The 12,944-nt window shown below is 38.6% G+C and overlaps 1 protein-coding gene across 3 annotated transcripts in view; it reads left to right on the top strand.

The window, feature by feature from the left end:
- CUNH5orf47 (chromosome unknown C5orf47 homolog) overlaps positions 1–8,304 on the top strand; it is a 29,136-nt gene extending 20,832 nt beyond the window's left edge. Inside the window, exons 4-5 of one of the 3 annotated variants that reach the window (XR_016277846.1) lie at positions 3,837–3,886; positions 5,963–5,988. Coding sequence is in view for 2 of the 3 variants with exons in the window: in XM_089496703.1 (XP_089352829.1) it covers positions 3,837–3,886; positions 5,963–5,989 (77 nt within the window). In the remaining variant the exon portion in view is untranslated. Of the gene's footprint in view, positions 1–3,836; positions 3,887–5,962 lie in introns of all 3 variants that reach the window. The other 2 variants (XM_089496703.1, XM_089496702.1) reach the window with 2 other exon arrangements.
- Positions 8,305–12,944: the final 4,640 nt, after the last annotated feature.

Genomic DNA, 12,944 nt, shown 5'->3' with positions numbered 1-12,944 from the left:
GGGATTTTCCCTGATGGAGCTTAGTTTGGAGTGAAGTTGAGTTAGGGGGGAACCCCCCCCCCCCCATAGATTCTCCCTAGAAGTAGCTGTATGTCATCAGGACTGCCAGCACCAGGTTCAGGGTGAATACGGCATTTTTCACCAGTGTAGACAAGTCCAAGAATATGATGGTTTTCCGAAAGCCAGAAAAGTCTAGCAAATGTTCTGAGTAAACTAAACATGTTACAAGTTCACTGACTTTGAGGAATAAATTGATCTCAGCTTGCAGAGATGATGTGTCAGATTCAGATTCTGATTATGAAGAAGATTGCACTTTCTCTGAAGATGCCAGCCACAGATGCTGGCGAAACGTCAGAAAGAAACTCTGCTAGAACGTGGCCACATAGCCCAAAAAACCCACAAAAAACTATTGCACTTTCTGACTGGGACAGTGCTGATCCCTTAGACACGAAAGTTTTAACTGAAAGTGGAAAAGCTATGCTCTTTTAGGCAAAACACTTTATAGACCTTTAAAAAAAACACCTTGCCCAAAAAAACCCCATTGTTGATCTTTATTTTTGGCCCAAAACAGATGGGCAAAAAGGTCTGCTGTCAGGCTGCGTTGGGGGCATGATGTTTAGACAATGTATGCCCTAAATGTAGCCTGAAGCCACCCCAATGCCGCCTCAACCTGGAAGAGCGGACTTGAAAAGGAGCAGGAAAGAATGTTCCTTTTCAGAGGTTGGTAGGAAACAGTGGTGATGGGCCAGATTGGGGCTATGTGCATGCGATTGCCGCGGCGCAGGGGTGAGCAACACTGGGGTGGCCCCAATCCACCATTTTGGGGCAGTCTGTTTTGCCCCTTAGACTCTGATCAGAGTTTAACTAAGAAAACTAAAGAAATGGTAAAGTAGCAGCAGTATTACAGAAAACTCCATCTCACACAGTTCAGTTACTAATGCCAGAAATATTTAACGACTTAATTGAGTATGAACTTCTCAGAAAGCTAAAAGATTGATTGGTTACAATAAAAAAATTATACACATATGGAAAAAAACCCCACAATGATCCAGTTATGAGTTCCATTGCTTGATGGTCCTGTGTCTTCCTTGGTCTCTCATGCTGTTCTCCCTCAGGAAGGAGACACAGCATTGAAGGATATGGATGATGCTGCACTTAGGAAATCATATGAGGCAGCAGCATTATCCACCAGGGTGTCAGTAGCTACATCAGTGTTTGCAAGACCAGGAATGCTGTGGGTACTGGAGGTATTGGAGTCAGAAGAGATTTCTGCACATATGCTTCAGTGTGCATTAAACAAATTGGATAGAGTATTGCAGTTTGTAGCTGATTGTGTTAAAGCATTCACAGCCAAATCAGTAATAGCGATGACAATGGACCATTATGGTTAAAACATTGGGAGGCTAACCAGAAATCTAGGGTCAATTTGATAAATACTTCGTTTAAAGGAAAACTTCTGTTTGCTGAAAAGGCTTTAGAGGAAGCTTTGATAAAGGGGAAAGATAAGAAGCAGGTGTTGCCAACTATCCAGAGGAGAAATACAGACAGAAGATATTTTAGAAGTGATAACTATTCCTTTTGAGAAAGAAGAGTTTTTTCAATCACAGAGAGAGTATAGAGGCTTTAAATCACAATGAAATAAATCCAGGTTCAATTTTGATGTAAAGAAAATACTGGCGGGAGGAAGATTGCTTCTTTTCAGTTATGTTTGGAACTTAACAACAACAAACAAATGGGTTCTCCAGGTAGTTTCAAAGGGATACAATATTCAGTTTTGAAAAAGACCAAAAGGGAGGTATCTTGTTTTTCTGGTTCCAAAAACACAATAAAAAGAGAAATAGTCCAACAGGAAATAAAACATGTGCTGCACATGGGAGCCATAGAACATATGCCTTACAACCAGAAGTTTCAGAGCATTTATGCTTCTTTTTTCATGGTGGCTGATCACAATGGGGGTTACATACTGGTTCTGGATCTGAAATACCTCAATGGAGTTGCTCAATACTGTAAACTTAAGATAGAGATCATACAGAAAATTTGGAATTGAGAAATTTTTTTCTTTTAATAAATTTGAATGAGGCCTGTTTGCATGATCCAGTGGATCCAAAGTTTAGTAAATGTCTAAGGTTCAGTTTCGATAGTCAGCATTATCAGTTCAAGGCTGGTAATCTTCAGTTCCTGTTTGGGTCAGCATCAGTTCCCAGGGTATTCACAAAGGTGTTGCTCCCAATAGTGGCTTCAGGGAGCTCAGGTTCTGTTATTGGTTTTGCAGTGGCCTCACAGACTGTGGTTTCCTCTCCTGAAAAGCATGTGGGTAGAGGGACAACGTTGCCTACTTCAAAAGACAAACCTGCTATTGCAGGGACCAATTTGTCATTCCAGTCCTTATTGAAATCTAACTGTTTGGAGGTTGAGCAGATAGACTTGCTGCAACAAGGATATTCAGCCTTCATGACAGAAACAGTTTGAGCACCCAGAAGGCAGTCAACTCCTGCATTTATGAGACTACTTGGAAAGAATTCCAGAGGTGGCGCTCACACCAGACATTACACAAATAAGGGATATATTGGCTTTTGTTGAAAATGGCATATCAAAAGGACTCAGACCAAATATAATGAAAAAGCAAGTAGACTCCCAGTCATTCATTTTATTGAAGACAAAGCCTTTTTCAGCTCACACATATATTTAAGAGGTTTCTAAGAGGTGCAACTTTGCAAGTTCCACTTACTGTTCATAGATTTCAAACTTAGGATCTGAATTTGGTGTCAAATGCATTGAGGAAACCATATTTTGAACCTCTTAAAGAGGCTTCTTTGAGACTGCTGTCTTTCAAGCAGAATTTTTGTTGCAGTAACTTCAGCTGGTAGTGTTTTAGAACTAGCATCATTATCAATCAATCCAGCTGTCTGCAAGTTTGAGAGGATAAAATTGTCACTAATAATAGACCTTTCTTTCACCCCTAAGATTCTGTCTGAGAGATCTGGGATTCAGTCACTAGAGATACAAATATTCTGTCCAAATCCAGTTCATCTACTGGAAAAGATATGACATTTCCTGGATGTGAGAAAAGGGGTAAATATTTACATATACGGAACAAAGCCACCTATTGGTCTGGAGCACTTTTGTTTCCTTTCACCCAAGGACATTGGGCTATAGAGCAAGAAAGCAAATGCTGTCTAGGTGGATAAAAAGCTGCATATACCGGTACTTGTGTTGTGACTAGGCAAAAATACCAAAGCCTTAGCAGGTCTATGCACATTTCATAAGATCTGTGGTGACAACTGTAGCATTCAGAGTTGGAGTTGTTGAAGTTGTGTAAAGCTGATGGAAAGAGCTATCAACTTTCATTAGACATTATAAGATAGACAGATTTAAATTAAGACAGGCAGCGATCAGAGATCTGTTCTTCAACCACTTGTGGAAGAGTAAAGCAGCATTTCTATCCTAGAGGTGGAGCTTGGGTATGCACCACTTGTTGTGGATTGGTCCTTCAGTCAGCCTGAGAATGAATGGTTACTGTGAATGATCATTCTAGGAGGCCTGAAGGACCAATCCACTCCCATTCAGGGATTGTGAAAAAAAGAAAAATAACACCTCCTTCAACTTCTTTCTGTTGTTTGCTTCTATACTATTTAGCGAGGAAGGGTATGTAATTAATCTGAGGGGGAGGTAAGAGCAAACAGCTTAAATGGAATTGGAATGCTGTCTCAATTTGCTGGTGCAAAGAAATAGCCCATTTGTAGAATGCTCCTTCATAGAATAAGAATGCTCCCCATAAAATAATCACTCACATTCAGTGTCAGCCACTCATTCTCTCTCCTGAAATTCTTCCACAGGTAGGGATGTAAATGAGAATGCAGTCAATGGAGCTTCATGCATTGATACAGTAAGTAAAACAACTCTGAGTCCATGACAAAACAAGGATATGAAATTATCATAATGATGGGCATATCACTATACTGGTGTTTCCCAGTTTTGTTCATGTAATGGGACACTACACCTTGACCACTAGGAAGTCCCTTTTAGAATTGGTCTTTGTGGCACTGCTATCATATGGTCAAGTATCACCAGTTGAAGATATAGAAGCTTGTCGGGCAGTGTTGAGTGGGGACAATTTTAGCTGGTCCAAGTTGAAAGGGAAAGATTAGCCTCCCTAGACCTGCCAACCCCAATCCCCCCCCCCCCAAACTGCTGGCTACTCCCCATCTCCTTTTTTTAAGAAACAAGCCCAAACCACCTATTTATCATAAGGTAACACTTGATTTTGATTTCCAGCATCAGTGAAAGCAGTTAATTAGGGGACTTCTGTCTGAAGCAACCCCCCCCTTTTTTTTTAGATGAATGAGTTTACTGTACAAGGTGTAAGCTAAAATTTTAGAGAAAGTTATATATAGGTCATCCAATTAGTGATAGCAGTGATAGCGTTCATGATGCATATCATTTTTCTGGCACAGAGATGTTGATTCTCCAGTAATGTTCCTTCAGAGTTTGTTGAACAGTGGGGTGATTGTCAAGGCTCTGTTGAAATTCTGTGAGTTTAAATGGTTGCTCCATCATCAGTTTATCTCAGATATAGTAGAGATATTTTTGATGGTATGTTTTTCCCCCCACAAAAAATTCTCTAAGAGGTTTTGCATATTAGTTGAAAAATACGTAAGAGTTTGAAGATACGTTGTTTAATGTATTTCAGCTCTTTGGTCTACTGCCAGTTGGAGACTTGTTAACTCAACCACTTTCTTGACTGATATTTTACAGCTGCAAGACCTAAATATTTTCACATACTATCATATCAATATTCTGAACAAAAACAGAGGTGTGTGTAAATTCCAAGAAATAAATTTGTTGGATGGTCACAAGATCCGATAAAGTGTAGTTTGTGCTCATACCATTTAATGGCAGGAAAATATTTCTAGAAGAGCCAATCTTTTAACATGATGAAATCTAGGAAATGGAAAGAATACAAATCCTATTGCACACCTAAGCTGTGGATATGTCCCATCTTGTTCTTTCTTCTTTAATTTGTTCTTTATTATGATTTCCCCAAGAACCATCATAAGAGCAGATGATTGACTGAGTACAACAGCCTCCTATTCATTTATTCATTTTATCCTATCAGCCACCGAGTACTCCATTAGTGCAGAAACCCAGTCTGTGGGCATTAGAGAGTTAGCTGGCTGCATTGGAAAGCAGACCTCTTCTAGTTTTTCCAAGACATTTTAACCCTATAATTCTGCTGTGCTCATCCATCTTTATAAATGTGCCTCCATGTGGTGAAGTAAAAGCATGATGATGCAGCGTTCTGTAATTATATCTCTTCTTTTACCATGTAGACCAAATATGAAGGTGGTGGGAATATAACTGGTGGTAAAAACTTCCCATCTTATGCCAAGCTGCTGTTAAAGGAAATGGAACAATGCTGTTCTTCAAATGGGTTTCATGATAAATAGGCCATGGTTTGAGCAAATTTCAGAAAATAAATAATTATGATTTCTTCCATCTACTAGATAACATTCACCTGTTGAAAAAAAGCTGACTTAGATAAACTCATCATCTAATCTACATAGGTATACTGTACATGTTTGTGTCTTATCTTTTCTTTAAGGAAAGTATAAACCTCCTCTCTGCTGCAGTAGTAATGGAAATCTGGGCCTGTAATTAATTGAATGAGATCCTGACATGCTTCTAAGTGACAGATTTAGCACCATGTCTAGCTTGGCTAGATAAACTGATCTTTAAAAACTAGCTTCACACAACCCTAGTCTCATGTTTAAAGCATCATGGTTTTCATATATACAATCATATGTATACAATCATATGTATACATACACAAAATGGCATAGAACGGAAGAACTTTTCAAATCAGCGAAGTTGAAAGAAAAATCTAGGTCTTTAATATGCAATATAAATTTGCTTATAGTAAGCAAGACATTTATAACCATGTTTTTCCATCTTTTTCTATTAGGATGAAGCCATTTTTGGATGGGTGTAAGAAATAGAGCAATGAGAAAATGCAGCTTTACTATGGCGAGTGTTATTATTATATTGTTTTTGTTCCTATTGTTATTTTGTAATATGCTAACCAAGAGAAGCAGATTGTTGACATGAAAGGGACTTGCCTTGTGCAAGTTATGTGGAACATAATCTTATTTTTCACTTTTAGTGCTATTATAGCATCATTTTAATGCAAGTTTTATTAAAATGTATAATCATAGATATTCTTTTAAATCCTGAGTAAGCATTGCACATTGCTGCTATTTGCTTTAACTGCTTAAGACAGTATGAATTTACCACAATCGGTTATTTTAGTGTTGATAGTTCCATGAAGTAAATATACAGTCCTAAAGCATTTGCATCTGTAAACTTATTCTTATTCTCTGAAAGTGGTATACCTGACTCTTTGTATGATATTTGAAAATACAAGGTTTGCTGTTGCTGTTTGCCATCAAGTCAAATTCAGTTTATGGAAACTCTATGAATGAGAGATCAATAAGGTCCCCAGTCATCAATTACCCTATTAAGATCTGGAAAGCTCAGGGTCCAGGCTTCCTTGATTGAATCAGTCCCCCTGTAATGTGGTCTTTCTCTTCTATTCATTTCCACTTTACCAAGCTTTATTGTCTTATCCAATAAGTCATAGTATGTCATATGTCCAAAGTACAACAGCCTCTGTTTAGTCATTTTGGCTTCAAGTGACAGTTCAGGATTGATTTGATCTAAGAACCGTTCCTTTGTCTTTTTAGCAATCCATGTTATCCACAGAACCCATCTGCAGTGCCACATTGCAAATGAGTTTATTTTATTCCTGTCAGTTTTCTTCTCTGTCCAGCTCTCTCCCTTGCCCTCTCCCCCTCCCCCTCTCTCTCCATATACATATATACATACAGTACATCTATGACAAATACAAAGTGCTCATAATCAAAGTATGAAGATGATGAATTCAAAATTCAATGTCAGTCTTTTAGGGTGCAAACGGGAGGTGTTTAAATGAATGTGGCCTATTGGGAGTTAGAGGGGGTATCCACTTTTTTCAGTGTTCACTCACCTAAAATAGCTCTCCTGCACTCCCTCAGTCCTACAATCAATTGCCTGGAAACACCAGCAAGCACATCATCCAAGAGTTGTACAGTTTCTAATGCTTCAAAGAAAATAAGACTGTTTTAGAAAACTGTCACATACTAATTGTTCATTTTCAGATGCAACAAAACAAAACAAAACAACAGCAACAACAAAAAAAACCCATTTCCCCTGCTCCAAGATATAGTACAAAATATATGTAGACATCATATCCATGTCTAGCTCTACATTATAGCTTCATGATACTGAGAATATTATGAATTTATCCCTGAACCTGATTGTTTCCAAGAATTCTTGGTTTTACAGATACCAGCACTAATTGAGCACAGTTTATCATATTAATTCCAGATTTTTGAATGGTTGAGGTTACATTTGAAGGGTACTGTCCAGTGTCATTACTGTTAGGGATTGTATCTCTACAATGCATGCTGTAAAGGTAGTTAGAGGAGATATGTCTGGTAAATATCCCAACTTTGATTTTTCACTATAAATAGGCAACCCTATGTACATTTACGTTAGCAAGCCCTGCTGAATAAATTAGGTCCATTTAGACTGTGAGAAGATCTTGAGTGATTTGTCAGCTTTTTTGTGAATATGATACCTACAGTGGTCAGCTGCTTGCCAAAAGTGAAATATATTTTTAAAATGTGTTCAAGAGAATGACAGTTCTTAACCAAATCCACTCTTTGCTGAAAGGGGTGAGTACATATATACTTCTCTAATGTGATTCACTTCAATAGAAAGAGCAGACCAAGCTGCCCTCAATGAATGTGGAAATGTGTGTACATGAATTCTATCTGCAAATCACAATTCATTTTGGGCTCTGAATTGGGACCATAATCAGTGTGTTTTACAACTAGGATGTTTTACTCCCTGTCCAATGCAATAATTCACACCATTTAACAGCCAGCTGTAAAGAATTTGCTCTATAGTCTGCAAATAAAATTGCTCAGATTCATTCTGTCTTGTACTGTATAGTTGCTGCAGATCCAGTGGATATGACTCAGGGCTCAGTTTGTCCAGGTAAAATAATGCTTTACCATTTTTGCAGCCCAAGGATGAGCATAGGGGTCTAGGAGAGATGAGAGCCATCACATGTTTTCCAGTGCCTTGTCCTGCTTGGCTTATTAAACAGGTCAGAGAAGGACTGGCCAGGTGGGTAAAAGAATCCCAACATGCCCAAAGGAGACAGTTGGAGTTTAACACATGAGAGGAATTTCTCTTAATTTTGAATGAAAAGAAAGTGGGGTCAGAACACATTCATGTGAATTTGCTAGTTCAGCGAATTTACATGAATTCAAATTGCATTCAAACTGACTTTCCATTGCCCGAAAATAGCTTGCCATTGCCCGAAATTGTGTGTGGTAGTCTATCACGCAATAACGTGAAACCCCATGATTGTGCTCGGATTGCCATTGGATTATACTTCCAATTTTCCTTGTCTGATAAATTCCAGTTGTTAAGAACTCTTCCCTGTGCTGTCTAACTCATCAGCCACTCTCCAATATTGCATCTTGAGGAAAGGTACTGGAATATACATTGGCCTCTCTTCTCCAGGGGTTCCTGTATGAGATACATTATCTAAATCTATTCAAATTGACCTCAGGCCTTTTTATGGGACAGAGACAACTTTGATAGCCTTGGTGGATAACCTACACCAGGAACTGAGCAGGAGGAGTGTTTTCCTTTTTGGTTCTACTGGGCCTTTTGGTGGCCTTGAGTGCCATTAGCCATAGTATCCTTCAGGGCTGACTTGCTGGGATGGGACATAGAAGCATTGTTTTACAATGGCTCTGTTCTTTTCTAAATGGGAAAGCCCAGAAGGTGGAGCTGGGAGATTGCTGCCCAACTCCTGCTGAGTCCCCCAGAGTTCTGTTTTGTCCTCCATATTATTTAATATATAAATGAGAGAAGCTGTCTGGAATTTTGGGATTATGTGTTACTGATATGCTGGTGACACTCAGCTCTATCTCCCCTTTCCAACTAATGCCAAGAAAATTGTTTCCATAACCTGCTGCCTGGCATCTGTAATAGACAGGATGAATGAAAACAAGTTGACTGGTCAACCAAAGACAGATCAGGCAATTGAGATTCAGCATGTGTTGGATGGGATTGCACTTCCCTTGAAGAAACTGATTTGCAGTTTGGGTGTCCTCCTAGACTCAACCTTCAACTTGGAGGTCCAGATTTCAGTGATGGTCAAGAGTACATTTGCACAGTTAAGGCTGGTGTGCCTGGTGGATCTGATCTGGCTACAATGAGACATTCCTTAGTCACATCTCATCTGGATTACTGTGATGTGCTCTACATGGGGGACTACCTTTGAAAGAGGTTCAGAATCTTTAGCCAGCGCAAATTGCCAAAACAGGATTTTTAACTTGGGCTTACTACAGGGAGCACATAGCTTCCATGTTGCAATGATTCCACTAGCTGCTGCTTTATTTCACAGCACAGTTTAAAGTGCTGGTAATGGCTTAAAAGTCTGGTATAGTTTTGTCCCCAGCTATCTGAAGGACTGTGTTTTTGGGAAAGGCCCTTCTCTAAGTCCTATCACTTTCCCATGTGTGGTTGGTAGGAACAAGGAACATCCCAAGGGATGCTCCCAGACTTTGGAATTTTTTTTCCTGGGAAGGCTAGGGTGGATCTTTCCTTGCTGTCCTTCTGCTGAAAAGTGAAAACTGTTTTATTCTGATAGGCTTTTAGAAACTTACTGCCATGAGGCTTTTAATAAGATGTTATTTTGTAGGTTTTCACTTTCTGTTTTTAATGAATTTTTTAAATGGTTTTAATTCTATAGATTGCTTAATTGCATTTTAAAATAACATATAGACATACATGCATGCATGCATGCATGCATACAGATATATATATATATATATATATATATATATATATATATACACACACATACACACACACACACACACATACATATATACATACACACACACACACACACACACACACACACACATATATATGGATCTTGTAGCACTTTTCAGACTAACTGAAAGAGAGAAGTTGGTAGTGTGAGCTTTTGTAGACTGCAGCCTACTTCCTCAGATGAATCCCCATGCATCTACTGACATTCTTGTATGTATTGTAATCTGTATGGGTTTTAATATTCAAGAATCTCTTCTTTTTATTTAATGCCTCTTATAATGTATTCATTGTTATAATGATTGCAGAAATGTTATGTATGTAAAGGGAGGAAAGATTTTACTGCTCAGTGTTACTCTGTTGTCTGTATGTGTGCTTATTCATAATAGAATATATATATATATTTAAACAAGGTATAAATAAATAAAATAAGAATGACAATGAGAATGAAAATGCTACTGCTGCTGCTGCAGTATTGCCATATAATTTCATTAGGAAAAGGTAAATTATGAAAAAGAAGAAAAAATAGCTTCTGAGAGGTTGATATATACTTTGTAGGTGATGCTGATTACTTTTGTCTCTGTGATTTAAGCATTTCTCAGGATTGGAACCTTTTATTCATTATCCATTGTAAATGCCATGTATTGTGTGATCTAGTTCTGCTTAGAGCCTGAATTTTAAGTCTGGATGTAAAAAAAAAAACACCTCACAATATATTTTCTGAAACAAAGATTTTTATTTATCAATGTTGTACAACTAACATGCAGGGAGAGCATACATAATACTCAAAGTTTGTTTTTGTATGTGGAGGGGGGGAGTATATAAAATTTAAACAGATTTTATCATCTGTTTACTTCATGTTTCTAAAAAGTTACATTTGAATATTTGTTTTTGTGTTTAAGTTTCTTTTCAATCTTGCTTGAATATTTTGGTATCCCAGTCATCAAACGAAATCTAGTATATTTGCTTCTTCGAGATATTTGTCTCTGAACAAATTGATATTTTGTTTTTAGATTGCTTGATTAGTTACTGAACATGCATACCTTCATAATTGTTACGTCTCATTCTTACCCAGGATGGTAGTTCATTGCAATTTTCTGTAATCAAAACCCATTCATGTTGATAAGACACAGCACAGTGAATGAGATAGAAATAATGATAATACAGGAAGGGCTGAAGTAGGAAGCAGAGCTCCTGAACACTCATTTATGTCTTATGGACTGCTGGAGAGGGGGCACATGTAACCTACTGTGTGGATGCTGCTGGAAATGGCCTTCGTGATTAACCACCTGCTGTAACCAGCGAGTGTGAGCAGATTTATTTCTTACATTTGTTATGACTGCATTGGACTACTGTATCTTGATTTAATAAGTCAAGCTTTGCACGAGACCTTTGCCCATGCAAAGAACATCTTCTGCCATTGTGACATAAGCTAGAAGGCTTCTTAATATCTATAGTTTCCAAAGGGTGTGTCTTGGCATATAAAAGTGACATAGTGCAAAAGGATTGCCTGAAATATACAACATACAGTATATATTTTCTTGATTGCCTATGGGTTTTATGAGGTAGAATTTCAACAGTCGTATAAAATGGCTCCTGCGCTGACATAATAGCCCATCTCTACCCTAAAGATTCAGAGGGCTATGGCCTTTTATGTTCATCAGACTGCTCCTCTCAAAAAATTTCAATGATTCATAGAATCATAGAGTTGGAAGAGACCACAAGGGCCATCCAGTCCAACCCCCTGCCATGCAGGTAATCTAAATCAAAGCATCCTTGAGAGATGGCCACCCAGCCTCTGTTGAAAGACCTCTAAGGAAGGCAACTCCACTACACTCCAAGGGAGTTTGTTCCAATGTTGAACAGCCCTTACTGTCAGAAAGTTTCTTCCAATGTTGAGGTGGAATCTCTTTTCCTGTAGCTTGCATCCATTGTTCTGGGTCTCAGGCTCTGGAGCAGCAGAAAACAAGCTATCTCCCTCCTCAATATGACATCCCTTCAAGTATTTAAACAGGGGTATCATATCACCTCTTAACCTTCTCTTCTCCAGGCTAAACATCCCCAGCTCCCTAAGTCGTTCCTCATAGGGCATAGTTCCAGACCCTTCACCAGTTTGGTCGCCCTTCTTTGGATACGTTCCAGTTTTTCAACATCCTTTTTAAATTGTGGTGCCCATAACTGGACACAATATTCCAGGTGGGGCCTGACCAGAGCAGAATATAGTGGCACTATTACTTCTCTTGATCTAGACACTATACTTCTATTGATGCAGCCTAAAATTGCATTGGCCATGTTAGCTGCCGCATCACACTGTTGACTCATGTTCAATTTTTGGTCTACTTGGACTCCTAGATCCCTTTCACATGTAGTCTCATTCAGCCAGATGTCACCCATCCTATATCTGTTCATTTCATTTTTCCGCCCTAAGTGCAGTACCTTACATTTCTCTGTGTTAAAATTCATTTTGTTAGTTTTGGCCCAGCTTTCTAATCTATTAAGGTCATTCTGAAGTTTGATCCTGTCTTCAGGGGTATTAGCTACTTCTCCTAATTTGGTGTCACCTGAAAATTTGATGTATACCCCCAATTCTGTCATCCAAGTAATTGATAAAGATGTTGAATAGCACTGGGCCCAGGACAGAGCCCTGTGGGACCCCACTGGTCACTCCTCTCCAGGATGAAAAGGAGCCATTGTTGAGCACCCTTTGGGTTCAGCCAGTCAACCAATTACAAATCCATGTAACAGTTGCCTTGTCTAGCCCACATTCTACAAGCTTGTTTGCAAGAATGTCATGGGAAACTGAAATCAAGATATACTATATCCACAGCATTCCCTTCATCTACCAAGTTGGTAATTTTATCAAAAGAGTGAGTGAGAGAGAGAGAGAGAGAGAGAGAGAGAGAGAGAGAAAGAGAGATTAGATTTTCTTCCTTTCTGCCAATTTCTAGTCAACTTTTTAAAAACAAGTTTGAGCAAACAATTTATTTGGC

Source organism: Sceloporus occidentalis, unplaced genomic scaffold (genome assembly GCF_023333645.1).
Source record: "Sceloporus occidentalis isolate IW3139 unplaced genomic scaffold, rSceOcc1.0.p SCAF_92, whole genome shotgun sequence".
NCBI lineage: Eukaryota > Metazoa > Chordata > Lepidosauria > Squamata > Phrynosomatidae > Sceloporus > Sceloporus occidentalis.
This window is presented reverse-complemented; position numbering and strand designations above follow the sequence as displayed.